Consider the following 23921-nt stretch of genomic DNA (forward strand, 5'->3'; position numbering starts at 1 on the left):
GCATACGTCAGGCCAAACAACAGATGAGATACTGGGGCAGTACCTTGTATCCCAGCAGGTGTCCTCTGACCGTCTCTTTGTCTATAGGTGCCCAGGTCACTTTGATTGTAGTGCTGTTTATTATTTCAACACCCACATCCATTGGGGCCTCTAAAGGAACTGAGCGCCAACGACAGACAGGAAGGAGACGGGTTAGAATGCCAAGTAGAAGTAATCCCAGGAAAAGAAAAGTGTGCTGCTGAAAAAATAATAGTTTTTAAAAAAAATATAGTACCATCTTCTCCCGAGTAGCCTATGACTGGGTCTGGCTCAGGTCCCCTCCCTATCTCATTGAGAGCCTGAACTTTAATCTCATACGCAGAGAAGTTCCCAACATTGTCAACACGGAATGGCGGCTCTGTTACATTTTTCTCATGCCAGTCGGGCCCACCTCCCACTGCTTGTCTCCACTGCACACAGTACTTGAAGCCAGGTCCGTGGACCTCGGTTTTGTCCATTTTCTGTAAAGATGGGAACAGCAGCCAAATAAGACCATTTCTCAAAGATTATCAGTAACCGCTTTGACAAAATGATGCATTCAGGTAAGAGATATACCTTCCAGGTGATGACCAGAGTGTTCGGTTCAATGGACTCACTCTTGACATCTTCAGGGTTATTATCTGGAGCTGGGATTAGCAAACAAGGTGGTTTAGTGTTGTTTGAGATTGACAGTTCATAAACATATAGCTACAGATCCCTGGCTTTTACCTTCAGCAGGTGTGTTGTGTATTCCAGATGGTTTGCTGGGGTCGCTCTTGCCCACGTCATTGATGGCGATGACCCGGAAACGGTAGGACATGAAGGGCCATAGGGAGAGAACGGCCCGTTCTTTGTTTTCCCTAACTCTGGCCAGCATTTTCCAGACGCTCTCATTCGAACGTTGGTCCTCAAACTCAACCACATACTCTACGACAAAAGTCAAGGAATGATGGAGAAAGGACGTTATCCCAAGGAAGTAATGGAAACATAACTAAACACTCAACACTCATAAAGCTGCATTTGTGTCTGTCTTTATCCCGTCTTTCTCGACTCACCCCGAACCGACCATGGCAGATGGCTGCCCCTCCCCTGAACATAGTTCTGCCAGAGGTTTCTTCCTGCTAAAAGGGGAGTTTTTCCTCCTGACTGTCGCCGAAGAGCTTGCTCATAGGGTGTCACCTGATTGTTGGGGTTTTCTCTGTTTTCTTTCTTTACCTTACAATATAAGCACCCTGAGGCAACTGTTGTTGTGATTTGGCGCTACATGAATACAACTGAACTGAATTTATTGTATAGCTATAAGGATAGCTATAAGCTTTTCTAAGCGATTTGAGCACTCAAACTGTGTGCGTGTCTGTATTCTTGTGTTTTTTTGTCATTGTTGTAGAGACAGTCTGTTTACACAGTCACAGGTTGTCATGTTATGTGTCCCGCTTCCCGCACACCCCAAAAGGATGCCACGCTTGCCTAAAACTAACAGTGTGTTTCTAGCACTAAGAACATATCTAATATGGCAGATCTCCTGCTGTGTGCTTCATGTGAGAAAGAGCAACTGTGGACAATGTCCTGACCTAATTCTTCCATTTTCCCTATTTCTATGTCTAATCCAATACTCTGAAGTAGGAGAAAGACAGCTATGTCTGTGCATGTCTGTACGATTGTGTTGTGGGGGTTTTGCAGTCATGAGGATTTGTCCTCCTTGTGGTGACAGAGATAGGCTTAATATGTAGCTTTTAAGGTTAGGTGAAGTATAAGGTTTTGTACATGTCAGTGCTTAAAAGTGTGCAACTATATGTGTTTGTACTGCACCTGTCACTGGGCCGTTGTGGTCGTCTCCAGGAGTCCAGCTGAGGGTGACAGTACGATCCTTAGGATCAGAGATCTGTAGGAGGATAGGAGGGTCTGGACGATCTGATAGGGGACAACAATATTATTACTAGCATGACTACCTATGCACTACATGCACAATAAAGGTTTTAAATGAGTTTATAAGTTATAAGTGAGTTTAATACTACAGAATGATTTTTAGGCCTGTTGTTTACAGGGTTTGGACATTTGTCAGTTTGTGGTCATATGTGGTCAGTGGTCTTACCCCATAAGGTGAGGGTACCCCTGGCTTCTGCTACATCCAGTTTTGTGATGATCTCACAGGTGTACACTCCCTCATCATCTGGCTGCACATCAGCTATTTTGAGATCCGGTCCATCCATTGTATACCTGAGGAAATACAGTCATTGTCATCATCATCATGAATTACAATTTATTATCATCATCCTTCCCCTTTATCCTTCATTCCCCACCCCAATAAGCAAATTGCTCACAAGCATAATCATCCTTTTATGATTTCCAAAGTTATCCTCTTTATTTTCAGATATAAAAATGTCTCACTTTTTATCATTGTTGGAATCAGCCAGCTTCTGGTTGTTCTTTCTCCACTGAATGAAAGGAGGGTCGAGTCTGGGGTCAGCGAGGCTCAGGCAGGTGAAAATGGCTCTCTCTCCAGCCTGGACCTTCAGAGCCTGTGGGGGTGACAGTATCACTGTCCTATCTGCGGAAGAAAGCAAACGATACAATGCTGAGACAAGCTGCAGGAGGTACAAGTAATAAATAAAGTTGCCAAGAGTTACTATGTCTCTAAGCATGTGAGTGTCACTGACTGAATATTTCCAGCTCAGCACTGATTGACAAATTGGAATTTGGCACAGTGCAGGTGTAGATCCCGTCATCGCTGTGGGTGACATTAGCGATCTCGAGCCACCCATTGCTGAGAGGGTTAACTCTGCGATCTGCTAGAAGGAAGGAGCTGTCGTTGTTTCTTTCCCTGTGAAACGCAGACACACACACACACAAACACACACACACACACATCAATTTAAAAACCAACACACACATCAGAAATTTGGCGGGTGAAGTTTTTTCAGCAACTGCAGCGGCTGATAAATTGAATAACTTAAATGCCACTTTTCCTGTTTTACTACAAGGAGCAAAGCCTGATTGGATATTTGCCACACTGACAGAATTCACAGTCACAGCCCAGATGTAACAACACTTAGCTGTTAATTTATGCATATGAAGACCTACCCACGCAATAATATCACCTTTTTAAAATGTATTAATAGGAAAATCTGCCAGTAAGCGCTGGAATATGCAATACCGCCTCACCATATCACTTTTGGTTTAGGAGAGCCAAAGGTCTCACACTCCAGTAAAGCCTTCTGGCCCTCTGTATACGCATATGTATTCCCATCATCGGTAAGGATCTGGGGAGGCAGCTCTGAAACATCACACAAAGACAAATGAGATACACAGAGAACAAACTCTGAATTCAGTTAAACAAACAGCACGTAACAACTAGCACTCACCGATGACATAAACATTGGTGTTTGTGAGGATGGTTCCATGTTTGTTGGAGGCCCGACACTGATAGATGGCAGTGTCTCCAAAGTTCACATCCTCCAGGATCAGAGATCCGCTTGCTGTCAGAGTACGCCTAGGGTCCTTATCAACTCCTGTTAAAGAGTATACCCTGTCAGTACATCTTAAGTGCCGGGAGATGTGTGGTGGCGCATGTTAAGGTGTGTGCACTGACCTGAGATGGGGACCCCGTTGATGGTCCAGCTGATGATAGGAGAGGGAATGCCATCTGCCTGACAGTCTAATCTGACTGTCTCACCTGGGGCATATAGCTGACTGACTGGCTCCTTGATCCAATAAGGTGCAGCTGCAAGTGACAGAATATATCAGTCCTGAACAGTACAAGCAAAATACTATAAGACTGAAGTTCTACTACCTACAAATCAACAAAGGCAAAAAAAATGAAGCAAGTGATCACAACACTGCTCTTTGTCCATAATTAAATTCAAAATTGTTGACCTTGAAAAAAGGTCATGGAGGGAGCTTTACAACACACTTTGTTTTATATAAAACCCTATGACATCACAAAGATGCAACTGACTTTCGCAAAATCACACACCACATGAATATATCTTAAAATCGCAAGATTTTACAACTTAGAGAAGCCAAAGACTTCTTCAAATTCTGCTTCAAACATATGGTTTAAAATAATTAAATACACCATTTTAGTATGTAATGGTTCAAGGTAATAGGGCAAAGCTCAGGACCACATGAATTAGGAAAAAGCTTTAGTTTCCATCTCCAAACTTTTCAAGCAATATATCAGTCATTGTTTTAGCTCTTTAAAACATTAATTTTTAATATCCATTATATGACTTCACAATGACACAAAAAGATTAATACACTAAACTAAATTTCCATATTACCAATGCTGACATCAGCATAAAACCTGAATGTTTTAGCCCTTGCCCTTCGGGGACAGTTGCACACTCTGAGTGCCCTTGTTTATTATTAATTCTGGTTTGGGGGATTATTTTTTTTAGCTTTTTAGTTAATAATATTGATGCTTTCAGTTTTTGAATTTCTTGTGCAAAGTGTATGTGTGTTGTTGTGTGTCCAACTCTGTGTTATCGTTTCCTGGTTTATAATCTGTAACGTTTTTTCTCTGCAGCTTGTGTTAGTCTCATTTTCTCAATTAATTTCAGTTTTCTTCTCAAACTGAAACAATTCTTCCTTGGAAAGCATGAAAAGTGAATCCTCCACACTAAAGACTAAAGAGACTAAACTGTTCAAAAGCCATAATCTCTGGTGGCACGGGTGTACATAACTATAATTAGCACATCTGTGAAGGTACCATCAATGCTCAGCGATATAAAAAGTTTTGTGGGACATATGCTGCCACCCAAACAACATCCTCCCCAGAGAAAGCATTCGGCGATATAAGGCCAAACCACATAACAACAGTCTCTGTGTCATGTCTGCAGTCTGGACCTGGCAGGCATTGCAAACATTTGGCGCATCATTAATTAGTCAGGAGTTGGAAAACGTTTTTGTAATTTGCTCAGACTAATTGGTCTCCTCAGTGCCCAAGAGTTTACAGAGTGTTGTTAAAAGAAGAGGCGATATAGCGTAGTGGTAAACTTCTTCTGAAACATGAAAAAAGCACATTTTTGCAAGCAGCTGTGTTACATTGTTATAGATTTTTTTTTTAAATGAGGTTGCACTTTAAAATGAGCCCCATTAGTTTCAACATGGAAGTTTACAAAGCAGAGCTATTCTTATGAAAGACACTGGGGAGCTGAGGAAATGGCAGGATCTGGTGTTTCTGCAGTTTGATAGTGTAGTGTGAACCACAAGACGTCTCGGCTTCTGTGGCATCTCTTGTGACTGATGTTATTTTTAACAGGCTCTCACAAACAACCCAAATTTATGGCAGTTCCAAAAAAAAGTTAGTGAGGGAGGTCTCTGTCTATGCAGCTACCCACAGAAAAACACAGAAAATATTCTAATGGTCAGCAAACCACATCATATATATTGAGATTAAAATATCAACCTAGAAATATGTAATGGAAAATAATAGCATGCTGTGTATTTTTTCACTATCTCTCAAGATATATATATGTGTGTGTATGTGTGTGTGAGGGAATGAGGGTGTAATAGGGAAAAGCAAGAGATATACCTTCCACAGTCAACATGTAAATGTGTTTGGTGTTCCCTTGGGAGTTCTCAGCTATACACTGGTATTCACCCCCGTCACTTTCCGAGATATTAGTGAAGCGCAAGCGGCGGTCAAACATATCTTTGGTGGTCCGAGTTTCTGACAGCTCGCCATCCCTCCTCATCCAGGACACTTCTGGAGTTGGACTAGAAAGGACGACATGTATGGAGGGATTAAAGAGAAGAGAGAAAAATAATGAGAGGACATAGAGCAAAGCAAGCAGGCAGAGAGAGAAAGAGAAATGCCGGAAGGAATGATGAGGACCATTAAGACAAGATGTCAGCAGGAAGCAGAGTTGGCAGGAAGAAGCGAAAGACATAATGGAATAATGCGTAGGGTGGGGGTGGATGGATGAGAGACAGGTAAGATTGAAGGCTTAAGTTTTCTGATTAAAGGGGTTGGAAGCACACACATGTGCAGGCTGACACACTCACAGGCCTTCGACGATGCACTCTAGCTCTAGTGTCTGTCCCCTCAGGGCGTGGTACGTGCTGTGATGTCCAGTAGGTCTCATCATTTGGGGCCTTCTGTTCCGCAGCACCGAGTTGGCTGGACAAAGAGAGGAGGAACCACAAAGAGAAACACTCATACATATGCATGGGTAATTTTTTTAGATTGCTCTGCTGCTGACACAGCAACCACTTTAAAGACTCTGAGGAACACAAGTAGAGATGCAGGGCGTGGATTCTTGTTGATAGACTTTAGCTTTCTAACAAAACACCATCATCTAGACTCTCTACACACACAGAGGTCTCATGTTAACATGTGCTCATCTTTCTGACCTCTAGTTGGGTCGCACTTGCTGGCAGCCACATCGCAGTGTGAACTGAATCTCATTACAATATGGGCTGAGCAGAGGAAGACCCCCTGCTGGCTCAGTGGGACCTACTGGATTTGGTCACTGCTTCGGTCAGCACAACATGCCACCACATGGTGATGTGTAGTTTAATTATGTGGCCTCAACTAATATACTGCACATGGCATTTAAATATAGCAGATATATCCTTAAGAATGAAAGAAGTTAGATTTTAAGAGGTGTATGAATGTAAAGTGGTTATTTTTCAAAACAGCTCCATAACTGAATGACTTTAACAACCATGATACACGCTTGGAGAATAATTTAAACTCCTGTTTAAAGTTCCGAGTGTATCAATAGTTGTAGGATTCATGGAACGCTGGTACAGATAAGCCAGATTTCCAGACATTAGGCCAGACTGACTGGGATCCTCTGATTTATTAAAAATCTAGCACCACAATGAGACTCTCATTTACTGTTCTGAAAGACATGTTTCAACCACAGAGAAGCCATTGAATAGATGATGATCAGTTGTTGTTTTGTTGTTTCTGATCCTGTTTCAGACACAATCAGAAAATCAACAATGTGAACTAAATTGCCTTGAATTTTCTTATTCCTTAAGACCTTGAAATTTTTGGGGGGTTTAAATTTTGAATAAAGCTGTTGTTAACTGGAACCCACCCTTAATTCAGGTTAGATCAGCTTAATCTGAGTCAGATGAGTTTAGATAATCTTCAACAAAACTCACAGGGGTTGACTTTCAGAGAGGTGGGCTCTTTTGCCAGAATCGTGCGTGTTGCCAGGTACTGGACATTGCACGTGTAGTCATCCCTGCTGTCCGAACTTTCCAGATTGGCAAAGTACAGATTGCCGTCCTTCCCCACCATCACCCGCTTACTAAGCTCGATATGACGTAACCCTGAAAGAAGGGAAAGAAGAAGTGAGAAAAATGTTGACAAAATGATTGAAACTGCTTAAAAGAATTAGAAATAATTACAATAACAGAGGGGTGTATTAACAGCAGGATATAGATTGGGCAGGAGATACAGATGCAACAGGATGAGAGGAGCTGAAAAATGTAGATCCTGCATGGATTGTAAAAAAGCACTAGAGAAAAAATGTTGCAGAAATACAGCATATTGCAAAATAGAGAAATTTTGATAATATTGATGCAGAAGTAAATTGCTAACTAGCTTTCTCTGAAGCGGTAAATGGACAACAAAATCTTGGAGACAGGAAGCATGTAATGGAAGCAGAGAGATGGAAAGATAATGTACTCACTTAAGTCCATCCAGTGAATGATAGGCTCCATAGAACTTTGTGGGGGGTTACACTTCAGAATAAAACTTTTTCCCTCGTCAGCCGTCTCATCAACCTTTTTATCTTTCTGCTGGGAGGGGGGAACTTAAAGGGAGGCAAGACAGAAAAAAGGTCTTTGTAAAAACGTAGGTGATGGACGAGCTCATATAGACGTTCAACAAGACAATCTTACACGAGCCATCGCGAACAACGAATACAGTGCGGGTCAATCACACTGCAAAGGCAAAATCAGCTTTACTGTACATGTGTAAAACAATATTATATTCCAGGAAATACTGTAATTTTATATGAGCTGGTCCTAGTGATAAAGTTCTCACAGGTTTAGGTTGTAATTATAAGTATGAGTATGTATGAGGATCACTTGAATGTATGAATTTATCTTCATGTCAACATGTAATTTTTGAAGTTGTCAACTTTGTCCGTAAAACTGTGCTATGTCTTTAACATGTAATAATGTTGCAACAACAACAAACATAAACATTACTTTACTATATTTGATTATTTATAAGTACTATGTATACCAGGCATATGATATTGCTGCAGGTAAGAGGATGAGTTATGCTTCAGGCTTGTGAGGCGAGTTTTGTGCAGCGTGTTTCAGGCTGTAGTGTCCGTAGTAGTAAATGACACACTGTTCATCATATGATTTATATGCAACACAGTGAGATGCATAAATTAGAAACATTTTTGTTTTGTAAGTTGTACTCAGTTATATGTCAGATGCATTCTTTTAATAATAAAAAATACTTGATTTTAAATGTTGGTTTTTAAAAATACATCATATTAAAATAACATATAAACTAATATGTAGTAAACTTTCTCTTATTAGAGTGTCCTTGTTTTCAATGAAACTTTACATATTTGATGTGAAACATGACCATCTTTTCCATTTTCCCAGGATAATCTGCTCCTTATCTGTGTGTGAAAATAAAGAAATTTGCCAAATTGGTAAAAACAAAACAAGTTTACAGGTGGAAGCAGTTGGTGATTGTAAAAATCATTCTGTGATGGCTCTAACAGGGAAAAAAATTGATGGTTCCCTTCAAAGCTGTGTATCTTTTCTTATTAATCTTGAATACATAGCAGAATTTTACATCCTATTTCAAATCATGATACAGCCACAGATATAATAATAAAAACTAATGTTTAACAGACAAACTATAGCAGTGTCTGTGGATGAGCCAAGCAGATTAAGAGTTTTGAAATTTAAAGGAAAGGAACTAAAGATTTTGTGAGAAGGATCTTTGGAGAGGAGTTTTGCAAAAGAGCTGGTGGTGTTTCGATCACTGCCTATTGCCTATTTTCCAGCTGCTCAAATAAGCAGAAGACATCCTGCTCATTGTCAATACTGTCAGCTGAGAGCTGGCTATGAAGCAGTCAAGTAATCTGTCCGGCACGTTTATTAAGACAAATTTCAATGCACTTCCTTCCCCCACAAACATTCTTTTTTTACTGTGTGAACTTTAAGGTCACGATTAAAGTGGACCACGTCTCACATCCACAGACAGGCAGAAAAAAATTAAGCTGCTGGGCAGATTCTCACACAAGACCACATATGTAGTCGACCTGATAAAACGCCCTTGGTTATTTCAGTATGTGGGTAACATAGCATGCAAATTGAGACTAAGGACTTTTTAGCACAAGAGTTGCATTAATAACAGCAAAGAGAGACTCTCTATTGCCAGAAACATTTCTAAAAACAGGCCTATTGGGTATAACACTTGGAAAGCGTATTCTGGGGCTTCAATAAGTTGTCTTGTTTATTAGGATTATGGATATCTCAACTGTTAGCTGATGTGCCTACATGCTTATAACAATTTTCTTCCATTTATTCACTTCTTGGTCACTGGGCGTTACAGCCTATCCTAGCTGCCATCAAGTGAGAGGTGGGGTGCACCTTGAACAGGTAGGCAGTCTGTTGGAGGGCTAACACAGACAGACAACCATTCACACTGACACAATGAGGAGTCTGTAAGACAACAGTGCGAACCACCATGCCACTGTAGTGCTGTGTGTACATGCATTTAATTAGTCTTCACATAACTATAATTTTTCTGTGCTACTATTAGGCTGCAGTCTGGTGTGTTGATTGTTGTACATATATCTATGTAGAGGTGGTATAATATGTGTTATCTGTACATCTATTGAGATCAACAGAGTTACAATTTTTCTAGTAGTATTTGCTTTTCAGCTGACGTGCATCAGTTTTCTTCTGCTGTTATGCAACATTAAAAATACTGACTTCTGATGATTCTACAAATACAGAGATAGTACCATTGTTTGTTTTATTTTTGTCTTGTAAAAGACTTAATTTGTGAGTGATACATGTTTGCTTTCCCTCCTCCCATCCGTTGATAACCTCACAGGAGCTACTGAAGAGTGCTTCTTCACATGACATCAACTCAAGAGCGTTTCTGGGGAAACCGTTGTCAGGGAAACTGTGGAGGGATGAGGTCGTCCAGGAGCGAGCCAGTCACTCAGGTAGATGGATGTGCAGAGGTGCTCTTTACTTTTGCTCAGGGGTCCTCATGTATGTGTGTGGATGATTGTGTATATGCTGATTATCACGTTATTGCGTCTAATTATGTTCCAGGTGGCAATACTCTGAACTCTCAGTGTGAGCCCCATCTGCTAACAGATGAGCGCTGTATAAAGCAGGAAAAGCACTGTCTCCCTTCACAGCTTTTTAAATCAACCATATATAAATCAACAAATACCGCAGCTCGCTTCAAAACTGAACCTTGAAGGCATTCATAGGAGAGCTAACACAGGAAATGACATTTAAGAGATTGGTAATTCCTCTGGTGTGATGCAGTTTGCTCTTTAGCATAGAGATGTTTTATATCTTTGATAGTATTTCAATGATGTTGTTCTTGCCTTGAGGGCAAGGACAAACAATTACAAATTGGTGCAAAAATTTCACGACTATATCTTTCGTCAAAGCGGTCAGTGGTTCATGAGTCGTGCTCTTACCATCCGTGTTCAGTATGGCCTCGTTAGACACAGCTGTCCCCAGCTCATTGGACGCGTAGCAAACATATTTGCCTTTGTACTTGTTCAGTGTGTCCATGGTGTTGCTAAGTGTGTAGAATGCGAATGAGCCAGAGCTTTCAGAAACCTTCAGCTCTGGGTCACTGCCTGGGTCAAAGTCTTCTCCGTCCTTTGCCCATCGGAAGCTGAAACAAAAAACAGAAGAGGCTGAATGATTCTTCTTTCAAATATTAAATCCACAGTCATTTCTGTCCCTTTGATGACACACATAGGGTGTCCTTACATGTTGCTTAATTTAAGGGCACAAAGGAATAGCTGCAAAATTTACACAAGATGCCCCAGTCAGACTTAGAACTCGTGCTGTAATTGTGATATTCATCTTTTCCTCGGCAATCGGAGCACTTTTCCACTTCAGAGCAGCTAAGACACTTTGAAAAGATTGCTCGAGGGCTTAATGACATTTATCCCCAAATGGAACAAGAAATCTGACTGGGAGAAGCTGTGCTCTCATGTAATGCTAATATGTAGATGTCAGCTGAACAAGGAGAAGGAAGGTCACTGTTCCAGATAACCAATAGTTGGTCTCCCCTGTGAATAATATAGCATTTTCATTCTTAATCAAACCATGATCTTTATGTTTGTGAATGTGTGTGTGTGCGTGTGTTGACTAACATGGGTGAAGGGTTGCCAGAGGCTTCACAGTTCATGACGAAGTCCTCAGTGCTAAATACGGTGACAGACTCCGGCTGTGTTTTGATCACTGGAGGCCTCTTGACTGTATACATCAAAAGTCGTAGTTAGTCGAGTCACAACACAGACAAGTAAATGCACACACCCCAAACTGACTTGCAGGCTTTGCTTTGTTAGATTCACATGATGAGTGTCCATGATGCATGCTGCTATATCTCCAGCTTTAACATACAGATTGCATAAGACGCATCTCAGACTCATAGCAAATTTCACAGAATAACCAGAGACACCACTTATTTCCATATTTTAACAGCTGCAGATAACTATACAGTCAATATCTCTTAAAAAGAGTCCCCTGAGATAGAGATGAAATGTAGGCCAAGGGAAAGAGTAAGAGCAAGAGAGCAGGAGGAATAAATGGGTTGAGATGAGAGAAAATTGATACAGCATAATGTAAGAGGAAGAGTTCATATAAAAGAGGTATATAGCACGGTGTCCCCTGTGAGACTGAGACAGAAAGAGGGAGGAAAAAGTGGGCTTGGAAATGAAGCAGGGATTTTTTTAAAGACCAAATGAACAGGTTTATCTTTCTTTATCATGGCTGTGCACAGCAGCCATAAAGCAAATGTGGCATTTACATATGCACAGAAAAACTAGTTTTTGGGCACAACACCAACATGTCTGAGTCTTTTACATATGTTATAAACCACAGTGCTGTGGTTATATAGTTCAAAATCAATCCAAATTTTAATGTTTTTCTCATATCATATCTTCAGGAACTATTCACACTGTTCTCCTTTGCAGTGGAACAGAAGCCACAGCTTGATACTTGTGAGTAGAGTCTTTAATTTGACTTTAAAGGAAAGAGACAGCGCTGGAGCCAGAGATAAATTTATATTATGTAGGTAAATGGGTAAAGGAAGGCAAAGGACAGAGGGGGGGCGCGGTAGATGAGAAAAAGGCGATGAAGATGGAGAGCTAAGCAGACAGCAGAGATAGATGAACGTGCAGCAAAGAGAGAGCGCATGCAGTGCGGCAGAAAAACTGAGCAAAAAGACGCAGAGACAGAGAGGGAACAAAACAAACAAGGGGCAAGTTTGCAGAGATTTGGAAAGAGACGGATAGGGAAACTGCAGCAATTTAATGAAAGAATTCCCACTGATACAGGGAAATAAGCCCATTTCCTCAGCTGATCAAATTGAAGTTTGGGCTGCGGGCGTTGCTCCATTATTGGCAGAAGAGGAGGAGAGGAGCTGGTGCTTAGTGCTTTAACTCCTCTTTATTTCCTCGTGTCTTTGATCTGACAGCCCCGCTGCCTCCTAACCGACAGCAGCTCTTCAAACTTCCTCCTCCCTTCTCCTGCAGGAATTTCACCTACCGGGAGCCAATGAGGCTAAACACATATACACACCCAAACCTAGACGCAGGTGCTTGTTGAAAATAAAACACACACGTCCTCACATGCGATCACAAACGCAGGATAAAACACAGACACTAGCAGCATAACACTGAAAGGGCACACTGATGCCAGGACTCATTTAAGTTCAGCACTGAAGTATAGTTTGTTTGATGCGTGTTGGATGGAAAACAAAAACATTCTAATAAATTAAATGTACAGTTAAAGTGTTTGCAGTAAACATTGCCAGCATCCACATTAAGACATCAATAAACGTAAAAGCACTTACGATCTCTTATGCGGTCTGTTAGTCCACAGTGGTGGGCAGAGTCAAGGAAATGAAGGAAAATATTTTTATTATAGATAGATAGATAGATAGATAGATAGATAGATAGATAGATAGATAGATAGATAGCATTGAATAGTATTTATGACATAGGAACAAAGCAGCGGTGTAATATCGCCTTTAATAGGGTGTAGGTTTTAACCCCTGTTTCCTTGACACAGATCCTAAGGTATGCCATTTATTGATCCTAATCATTCATTCTCAGTGACTCTTATTGACATGGCACAGGCTTCCTAATTGAAAGGCACCAGACACCTTGACCTTTTGCATCTCTGACCTGCTCCCCCCTCCTCCTCTTCCTCCTCACCATCATCCTCCCTTCATCCCTTCAACCCTCTCACCTCGCTGTCACCTAGCCTCCTCGGGGACCCATATGGGTAGATTTACTGCATTCATCAGCATTTGAGAGATGCGCATGTGTTTGTATACAGGCACTTTTGAAATTAGTGTAGGCGGCTGTGACTCACTGCAAGTAGTCTTAGATAAAGAGTTAACAACAAAAGCAGCAGTGGAGGAAATATTCTCTCTCTGTCTCTCTGCTGGAGCTTTGTGGGCAGGTTGACAGCAGCAGAGGAGATGAAGATCAATTTCCCTGTGGGGCCACAAACTCAGCTGTATTTCTAATGCCCACATATTACATCGAGGAGGGGAGTGAGGATAAACATCACTGGATTTTTTGTTGTATAACTCAACTGTTGATTGAATTACTCGCCAATCAGATTCTGGTTTGCACCATAGAAACCAGATCAATAGTAGGACTAATCAATACAGTAGGGGAGGATCAACTGCAAAGCAATTAGACGCCACACAGGCACAAAGGAGGCCTAGCCAAAGAAACCCCAGCTCTAAATACTAGTGTTCTGTTATGTATTTACAGCATAACGGAGCTCTGTAACACTGAATACTGAGGTTACTGAAAGAGAAACTCGTGTTCATTCAGCTCATTTGCACTAATTAATCATGATAAAAGATTATTATTAGAGCCCTTTGATGAAGCAACAATGTAATTACCACAACAAATAGATCTTTGAACCACATGGAAGCATTCACAACCCATTAATAGGAATATTATGAATCAGTACTCACAATTGGGGGGAATATTTATGGCTGCTTGGCTGGGCTGGGTTGCAAGGGAGAGAAGGATGAGGACAAGGGGGAGGAGGCAGCTGGAGCACTGCCCCCTACTGCCAACCTGCTGTCGCTGCGTGTCAGGCATTGCTCACTGTCCCATCAAAGTCCCACCTGCTCACACACTTACAGTAAAATGCACACAGGGAGCAACTTCACTCACACACAGACTCGTGCTGAGCAAGTGTGAGGCAATGTTTCTTGTGCAAGAGGCCTTGGCTTTGCCTCATATGCCTTTGATCTTCTTGTCCTCTCCCTCTGTTTTCCCCTCTCCTTCAGTGTTCCCCTTCAAACCAGGTCCACGCCCTCCTGCTGGTCTCTGCTCTGAAAGATAGAGAGGAAAACAGGGAAGGAGATGCACAGAGGGGCCATGTGTCAGAATGGGAGAAAAAATACCCAGAGCCATGTGGTTAGATCAACAGACAGACTGAGACATAGAGTTAACAAACCAATCAGTCACCACCAACCTGTTCCTATTAAGAAAAAAAGAAAAGAACTATTTGGTTTTAATTGCATGACCAGTGGCCCGTACGGAGAGGCCAGTCAGCAGGACAGATGGGCTGAATACCACAACAAGAAGCTGAACAGAGCCTCCCAGCACCCAGATGGGCTACAGACAGGCAAATGCAGAGTGATGGAGATATAAATCTGATGATACGCAAGACAGACAAACAAATAGTTGATAATTAGGTTGACTGGTCAGGGCTGCATTGCATGAACTGAACAGTTTGTAGTGTACTGGGGTGATAGTATTGTGCTAAGTATGCGATAAAGATGCTATCAGTCGTGGTGAGTGAGGAAAACCACCCCTTCCTTTTAGTCTATCCATTCTCCATCTGTATCCTTGGAGTCGGTCCTCGCCACAACATGCAGGCTGTCCTCCCCCGCGGCACCACGTGGCGCAGCCCGCTGACTGTTTACACTACTCAGTATCACACACAAAGAGCTGTTATAGCACGCCATGATTAAGACGTGCATGTGAGACAAAAGAAAGTGGCGATAATAGAGAGAGGGGCTGATCTGGCAGCTCTGCAGCCTGATCGAAGGAGTTTTGGCTCCGCTCACCGTTGTTTGCTGGCACTGCCACGGCAGAGTGATGAGTGACCTTGGGGAGTGGGGGGAAGGTCAGAGAGAAGAGGAGATGAAGAGCATGAAGAGCGTGGTGGGTGGGAGGACGATAGAGAGTGGTGATTATCGTTCATTTTCTTGTATCTAGTGGATAATTGCTGGTCATGTGTTTATTGTGGATTTTGTGTCACTCAGCAGACATTGTGCTGAACAATATCCTACAAAAGGACACAGGAATGTGGGATTTGTCTACATCAAAAGATCCATTCAGATTAAATTAAAGACCAAACAGAAGTCTTTAGTTAGGCCGTTTAAACTAACAGCATTAGGATTAAATGAGCCATTAAACTCACTTGCTTGCTTTGTCAGAAGAATGGAAAACATGGAGAGAGAAGGGGGAGGAGGGGTGAAGTAGGTGGAAGACTTTAGCAAGGATAAAAAGTGGAAAGTGGGATTGAGGAGAGGAGCAAGGGAGGGGTGAGACGGAGAGAGGGAGAGTAAAAGAGGGGGGAGCAAAGGTTGATGGGCTGGGTGGAGAGATGTGAGGGAGGAGAGGAGGGATGACAAAGGGTGACAGCTGTGACGCTAATCCTATCCATCCACTCACACACATAGACACACATGTGCAAGATCTTCAAATCAGTGTGCATCATTCACTTTCTTGTTAGTCCTCTTCTTCTTTAGTCCTTCTGTCGGCTTAAAGCCTCTTTAGTTGTTGTTGTTCTTGGGAAACAGGGAGCCAATTACAGTGATCCGGTCTTAAATCGGCCTCTCCAAAATACCATTAGAGGGGGATGAATAAAGCAGGACTAGTCAGGGTATTAATACTGGTGTTAATGTAATCTAAAGTGAGAGCTTGCCTAGCATTCAAGGAGATGGCAAGGGAGCGCTGTGTGGAGCAAAGCAAGACGCTGATTAATGATTAGGCATGCTATACCTTGTCATTCTGCCAATCACAGTTCACCAAAGGAGTGTGCTACGTGCACACACACACACACGCACAGGGATACACACAAAAGAAGCTTGTAATGCATGACCAGACCGACAGAAAGGAAAGAGGACAGACAGACACTTGGAGTGGTCTGACAGAGGATATCAAAAAGATAAAAGGGCATGGTCCAGTGGGCTTTAGTCAGGAGGAGGCAAAGCTTGCAGAAGAATATTCCAGTCATGTTGAGGAGGAGCAGTAAAGGGGAACACTATAATGGGATGGGAATGGTGAAGAAATGACTGTCACATGAGACTGAGGCTGAGAGGTTGCCATGTAACGAGGCCAACCCTGCCACCCAAACATGCCGATCGCCCAGACTGAAGCCCCGCTCAGCCCCACTAACACACTAACGCACTCGCATACACACAGAGAGCTTCCACACTGTGTACACAGCATGAAGCCTCGTGGTCGCTCCATTATCACAGGAGCAAGAGACTGTCATTGAAGCAGATGTCTGATTTCACTTCTTCAGGGCGTCCGCTGTGCAGCTGTCAGTGATCCAATCCCATCCCTGTTACCTGCTTCATTTGACGAGGTCAAAGGTCACGCCTGGGATGGCTGCTCGCAGCTGGGCTGAGATGAACCTTCACGGTGTTTGAGTGCTTTTAAAAACTATTATCACCACTGGGATGTCAACGGGCACCATCAAAAGTCATTCAATCACAGAGAGACCGGAGAGTGAACAGCATTGTGTTGAGATCCGAGGGCAAGGTCATTTCTGTTTTGCTACAACGTTGCTGAAAATTAGCCACCAACAGGTCGTGTATCAAACAAGCCGAATCGACCGAGTCGATTTAGCAGCTCCTTTAAATATTCATGCTTTGCTTTGAGGCATTTTGCCTAGAAAATGCAAATAACTCAAACATTTTGCATTATGCTGTTAGTACTGCCATCATTAGTAAAGTTTAACCACTGCAGCGCTGTTGTGATGTGTCACCCCCTGTCACCCATTAGAGAGAAGATCCCACCCATCCTTCCTCTGCAAAATGTTGTAATTAGCATTAAGCAGACATGTTGGGCGTTGTCGGGCACTTCCTGTGCTTAATAGGCTCGCTTGTTTATGAAGAAGGTGGGGCAATAACACAGGATCAAACCTCAGGAGTCTAATCAGGTCTTGACTTTCACATATATTCTCATCTCCATTATGCCAGTCAGCCACAAGTACATCATTTCACTCCTGTTTTATACGTAGCCTCATGCATTCGTGTGAGGAGCTACTTTGTTAATGAACATAGCTGGTATTCCTTCCCCTTGACGCAGAAAGCCACATAAATATAGATATATGTGTTTATTTTTATTTTTTTAATTTGCAGCACATTTTGATCGGCTACAACCGCTCTGTTGGATTCACGAGTGAACATGTGTGGGTGTGTTCAAGCATGTGTGCAGGTCTCGTGTCCTGTCATGCCTTGCTTTTAAATATTAACTACCTCCAGCTGTGAAGACGTGTAGGAGGAGAAGATGCAGGACGGAAGGAGGGGGGAGAAAAATAAATGAATACGTGCCCCCCTTTACCCCTTCTTCTTCCCTGAGGGTTCTTCTGTCTGAAGAAGCATCAGATTTTTTTTATTTTTTTTAAGAGAGAGAAGTGGATAGAGGGACAGGGGAGAGATGGTGTGATTTAGACAAAAGCAAAGGGAGAAGTACCTAAAGAAAGAGGACGGATGGTTGGAGGCGTTACAGGAGAAGGGCAGTGAGAAATTGCAAAGGTCAATGGCGAGTACGAGCGAGGCGGGGTGTCTGTGAAACAAGGTGATGCTAGTGGGGGGTAGATGATCAGGCATCCTACAGAGTGAATTATTCATAGATATCTTCTTCCTGTCGGCACAATTTGCCCTAAATTCACCCAAATTCATAATTCATCCACTCCCCTTGCCATACATTTGGTTTGGTCCCAGACTGACAGTGACCGTCCATACCTGCTGCCTTTGGTGTGGCTGTCTGATTTTCTCCCTCAGACCCTCCCCTCTTCCTCTCTCTGGCAGGGTCATAGTTAATGCATGAGCCTGTTGCAGTGAGACCAGTCTCCGGCCCACTTTGTCGCTACAGCAGAAAAATACCACAAATCATGTGAAATAATACCAGCTCCCTGTTTCCGCTCTGTTCCCCAATTTTAACACAGTCATTTGTTATTAATCACTCACCGCTGTGAAGATTGCCTTTCTTATAGGACTTTCTCGCATTTTGCAAAAGCATTTCTACTTAGGAGCCCACCTTTATAATAGGAACTGTCCAAGAATGATGAGCACCCATTTTCCTGTCACCATTTTTTTATCATCAGTCTTCTCCTCTCTTTCAGTGTCAGCCCTCTTGGTAGCCGACACTAAAAGCTTTCTTCAATTCCCTTCTGATCGCTTTTCACAATACGTTTCAGAGTCCCTCCTCCTCTCTCCTCTTTTCTCTGCATTGAACCCCTTTTCACTCCATCACTTTAATAAACTGCTGGTGTAGCACTTTAGCTTGGACAATAGGCAGCGTGGTTGGTTAATTCAATATTTGCAACTTTAATGGAAAAGTGGCTTTATAGCACAGGGGGAAACCACTGTGCTATAAAGCTTCTTCCCAGTGCCATCATGCCAGCACTCTTTGTTTGAAAGGCCCAGTAACATATATCTCAAGACTGATGATCCACAGTCGACTCCAATGGAAATTTAGTAGCTGGAAAAAGCTGCAGAGCTACAGCTTATCTGAAATCACGATACACAGACAGCGAATTTATCAATACCACTATTAGCATAAGCTCAGCAGTTGCATACTTTACTACTCCCACTGGTGTCAAGCATGATGGCAGAAGGCACACCGCACAGCATCGCCATCATTTTCCAAAACGCGCACCTGTTTTCGAGGACCCCACCTCACTACAGGCCTCACCCCCCTCCCTTCGTTTTGACATGCATTAGGGGTTAATATTAGAGTGGCTCAACGCAGGAGAAAATAAAGGTTGTCAGAGGAGCAGTGAGGGCAACCGCCCACTCCCTCCCTACCCTGGTTGCCATAACAACATGGTCTCCACTCTGCATCCCCCCTTGTACATACAAATTCAGTTATTCACACACATGGACACTATCGGGTTTGCGGTATCACTTACATATGCACACACACGTAGGCACTGAGTGGTGCAAACTGACAGACTTTCCTCTCAGCACACACACACAAGTGTAATTACTGGGTGTGCTCGTATATTCACTGTTTGCACATATTTATAGCTTGCAAATTCAGGGATTATAAGGCTAAATAATTTACAAACTTATACAACAGAAAGTTAAATTGCAAAACAGCAGTGCAAGATTTCCAAAGTGCTCCTCACCTCTCTGTTCTCACTCTCTCTCTCTTTATTTCACAGTTATTCAGCGTATTACCAAGACTGCAGAAGAAGCTACCTCTGGCGCGGTTTATTTATTGATGTTTTTCCCCTTAAGATACAATGGGAATGGTGGCAACAACCAAAAAAAAAAGAGAGGAAAAAATAGTGGTGAATAATTCAAGGAGAAGGGAGTGGACTCATTAAGATATCCGTCAGGTCCGGAGAGATGCAGGAGAGGTGGATGGAGGGAAGAAGGGATGCAGGCACGAGAAAGGAAAACCAACAAAGAGAAAAGAAGGGCAGCACCGGCGGGAGACCAGATGGGTGGGGCTAACAACAAAGTTGAGAACAAAAAAGTCTGAAAAATTATAAATTCATCGTGAATGAAAGCAAAGAGAGAAAGAAGTAGGTTGCAGAGATTTTTTTTAAAGAAAGGTGAATCCTAAATGACATTAAAGGAAGAGAGATCTAGTTATGGGAACCCTGACCAGTAAAAGCTCTTTAATGATCAACATTAGGGGTGTTACCCCATGTAATAGTGTATCAGATTCCCGGTTTGTGTGTGTGTGTGTGTGGGTGTGCATGTGTTTAGGTGCACATAAGCCCATCTCTGTTGCTGCGTGTATCAGTGAAGATCAGTCTGTGTGTCAGCAGGTCAGCTAATCGCTCTTATCAGCTAATGGAGCCAGTCTTGCAGATGGAGTGCTGCCTCTGACTCTCTCCTTCTGGCATGCTAGTTGCTGCGCACTTAAGTACAAAACTGATAAGACAATTTACTTGTCTTGCCTGTCAGTCAGCTGGTTGTGGGAAATGAAAATGTATGTATGTACAAAAAAGCGGGGAAAAATTGAATGGAGATGTTTTTGCGACTGGGTAGCTAAAAACATGGGCGCAGACTTTGCTCTGGGGGAGTAAAACAGGTTCAACATGTGGTCAATGAAAATCACTTCCCATTTCCTTTCATTTCACCTGGAAATTAAACGTAATAAAATTAAAAGGAAACAGAAAACTCCATCTTAAAAAAAACCAAACACACACACAGATAATGAGAAGGAAGCAAATCAAATCTTTTCTGTACACTAAAGCCTGCTGTGCGCTCTGTATGTGCATGCAAACACTCACACACACACTGTGACTTCGTACTCACACATACTCAAATATAAACCCTTACTGCTGCTTAACTTCTGCTCGTGGGCGTCATTTGCCTCATTAGCAGCAGCATCAGTCAGAGTCTGTGCCTGCAGCACAAAGAGCGCTAATTACAGACACACCCTCAGTGTCACGCTGAAGATATAAGATGTGTTGCATGCAGATACCCTCCACCCAACCTACACACACACCACACTTCCTCTTAGGTAAGATAAAACACACAATGGTTCTGCAGCACACTACGAAATAATTCCACACTTATGCACATCATATATCTTACAGGCACACTGTTGTGTAAACTGTATTGTAGGAGCATCCAGTGGTGATCGTATACAGCTTGTGAAGCTATTTCTTGTGCCATAATGCTTTAGTGTCCATACAGCAGAGAGTTAATGGTGTTAGCCAGAGTAAATAGGGGCAATCATGGCATTATGAAATTATGTGGAAGAGCTATTACGAGTGACCTTCTCTCTTTCCCCTCTCATGTCTCCTGCTCCATCCTACACTCCTTGCATTCTTTTTTTTGTTTGGTTTGTTTGTTTGTTTGTTTTATCTCTGACAGTCAGCCTCTTCCTCCCGCTCCTCGTCCCCCAGAGTAAATAACTTTGCTTCTTTTTATTTTTATTTTGACATGCATTTTGACCTTCACTGACACTTTTTTTGTTCCCCTGTGAGGACATATTCTGTTTGGGAACTGAGATTCAGGGGAGATACTTCAGTAAATGTGTTTGTATGCAGCTATTCATCCCTTAGAGATAAAAATAAATAAATAAAAATACCAGCTCAGATGGGGGAAAAGGAGATTTTATGTTTGTTTGTTACTAAAGCCTTTGGGGATCAAACTGGAGATAGGCTGGGCTGTGAAAAGGAGCTAACATTAGTATAGTATCTGTCACCAAACGCAGCAGCTTAGCTGCAGATCACAAACAAGCTACAGCAACAAAAAAAGTAAGAGGGCCAGCAGGAAACCAGGCACTCAAACATTACATATGATGCTTGAAAAGCTATACCATTTTATTTAGATGGGCACAAAACATTGACTCTGTGATAATTTTTCCATATAGGTCTTGCTGTTATTGAATCAGCCATCCATAAATGCAGTGAAAGCTGAAAAAATAAAAGGGGAAGGCTGTAGTGCTTTAGTTATCACATGAGCCTCAGGTGTGAATAGGAGCATATGTCTGCATATGTGTGGGTTGCATCAGTGCAGAGAGCAGGTGGAGGGAGGCCTGCTGTGTGCTGCAGGTAGTGATTTCTAAAGAAGTGCTGTGCATTCAGTCATTCATCTGACAGAGAAAAGGGTGTCGTCCCTCAGGTCAGGTGATAAGTGGCCTATATAGCGCTGCAGGACTCAGCTGCCAGCCACTTGTGTGACACACAAGAACACGTGGCCACATCCATAGGGAAAAGCCGCACACCATAACCTGAAGAGATGGGCGGAGTGTTTATGTCGCCTACAGCCTCCATCATACAGGATAGATAGCAGAGAGCCCCGTACCTCAGTGAAAGTGGATTCATACCAAACAAATGTGAGAGTTGTTTCTGTGTCTCCATTTTCCAGGTTTTGCAGGTATTTTTATTTTTGTTTAGCTTAAATTTCTAGTAGATAGATTTGCTCGTGGGCTTCTCTGCAGAAAGCTTTATGCCAAGACTTCAGTCTTTGCCAGACACATTTGTCAAGGTCTCCTTACGTTGGATGTAATCCGTTTTTTTCCACCACTTCAGGGAAATGAGCTGCTGGCAGGGCAAGGTCACACATAGTGCTTTGCTAACACGTTTGCATGGAAGAGCCCCAGTGGCCGAACGACTGTGGGAAAGAGGATGGATTTTTTTTTTCTAGCTTTACACTGGGCTTGTAGAGACATGAAGGAATCGCACAGGAAATTACAGAAATCACATTAACGAAAACATACACAACCCACACACAAAATGTTCCAACTTATCACTTCATTGCCAAAACAAAGCAAACAAGAGAAACCCTGCAAAAAAAATAAAAAACTATATAACACAAACTAAACTAGCTGCAGTAATAGAAGTAGAGGAAATGCAGAGCTACCGAAACAGCTTGGAAGGTCTACTGATTGACATGTTTAAAATGATGTACCAGGTCACACAAAAAGCTTCTCAACAAACCCATTAACTTTGTTAAAAGTTGCACTCATTTTAAGTGCTACTCATTTAATCAAATACAAGGTCTTCTGGGGACAAGAGAGGAGATAACATCCCTAAACAGCTGGTAAATATCTACAGTATGGAGTGGAAACAAAGTGGCTGTTTAGAATGTTCATGGGATGAGGATCATGTTTGCTGTTTTTTTTAGGTTTTTGTAAAACTTCAAACAGTTTAAAAATGATTATCGAGTCATCAGCTGCAGTCAGCACTCAGTACACAACTAAAAGCATATTTCATATAAGAGCCAGCATTATGAATGAGCAGTGGTATTGATTTGTTTGTTGTTCAATATGGAAATGTTTTTTCTTCCTGCAGTGCTTGCTTCTTTTCTTTTTTTTCCTTTTACACACCCAATCTTTCCCCATACTACAAAGGCAAGTCAGTCGTTTGGTTTAGTCAATAAGGATTGAAGATGGTTTCAGCCGAGTCTGATGAATTCCTAATAGTTAACGTGAAGCTGATTTTATTTAAGAGGGAAAAAAACTGGGACTTAATCCTAGCAAGCTGTTATAAAGTTTACGGGGTTTCAGATTATAAAAACTACTCTCTTAAACACCCAAAAAATCCTCTATTTTTTACATTTCCTTCTGTTGCCTCTGTAGGTTTATCATTTTTAATATTTATATGAATCTACAGATGGTTATTATGTAAGTATGTGCACAGGCTCAGACAAACGTGCCCGACTAGAGCTGCTTGTTGCGCACACAGAAAGGCTCATATGCACACACCGACGCACAGGCAGGTGCATGCAGCAGCAGACTAAAGGCAACGCTAAAGTCGGTTTCAAAGGATTTGCATGCCATTCAAATGGGATTGATTGAGGATAAAAGAAAGCAAAGCGATCTGGGAAACAGAGTTTGCATAGTAATATGACTACCAGGCTTCATACATGACCTCAGCTTAGTCGTGCACACCCACTCTGTGTGCATCCCCGTGAAAAAGTCTGTTTACCCGAGATGTGACAGGTCAGTATTCTTACG

At 42.3% G+C, this 23921-nt stretch overlaps 1 protein-coding gene across 4 annotated transcripts in view; it reads right to left on the reverse strand.

Moving 5' to 3' along the window:
* Window positions 1-23921, reverse strand: part of l1cama (L1 cell adhesion molecule, paralog a) — a 44326-nt gene that overhangs the window by 7382 nt on the left and 13023 nt on the right. For 3 of the 4 annotated variants that reach the window (XM_005478093.4, XM_005478091.4, XM_005478092.4), the window contains exons 2-20: window positions 14216-14581; window positions 13073-13087; window positions 11370-11472; window positions 10680-10882; window positions 7668-7790; window positions 7135-7305; window positions 6025-6139; window positions 5552-5736; window positions 3608-3739; window positions 3381-3527; window positions 3181-3292; window positions 2676-2839; window positions 2407-2566; window positions 2111-2235; window positions 1828-1929; window positions 748-945; window positions 595-665; window positions 275-500; window positions 44-159 (exon numbers count right to left, since the gene is read on the reverse strand). In XM_005478093.4, the coding sequence (XP_005478150.1) occupies window positions 44-159; window positions 275-500; window positions 595-665; window positions 748-945; window positions 1828-1929; window positions 2111-2235; window positions 2407-2566; window positions 2676-2839; window positions 3181-3292; window positions 3381-3527; window positions 3608-3739; window positions 5552-5736; window positions 6025-6139; window positions 7135-7305; window positions 7668-7790; window positions 10680-10882; window positions 11370-11472; window positions 13073-13087; window positions 14216-14345 (2598 nt within the window). In that variant the 5' untranslated portion in view covers window positions 14346-14581. The remainder of the gene's footprint in view (window positions 1-43; window positions 160-274; window positions 501-594; window positions 666-747; window positions 946-1827; window positions 1930-2110; window positions 2236-2406; window positions 2567-2675; window positions 2840-3180; window positions 3293-3380; window positions 3528-3607; window positions 3740-5551; window positions 5737-6024; window positions 6140-7134; window positions 7306-7667; window positions 7791-10679; window positions 10883-11369; window positions 11473-13072; window positions 13088-14215; window positions 14582-23921) is intronic. The other variant, XM_005478094.4, reaches the window with a different exon arrangement.

The sequence above is a fragment of the Oreochromis niloticus genome, linkage group LG20, assembly GCF_001858045.2.
Source record: "Oreochromis niloticus isolate F11D_XX linkage group LG20, O_niloticus_UMD_NMBU, whole genome shotgun sequence".
NCBI classification, from domain to species: domain Eukaryota; kingdom Metazoa; phylum Chordata; class Actinopteri; order Cichliformes; family Cichlidae; genus Oreochromis; species Oreochromis niloticus.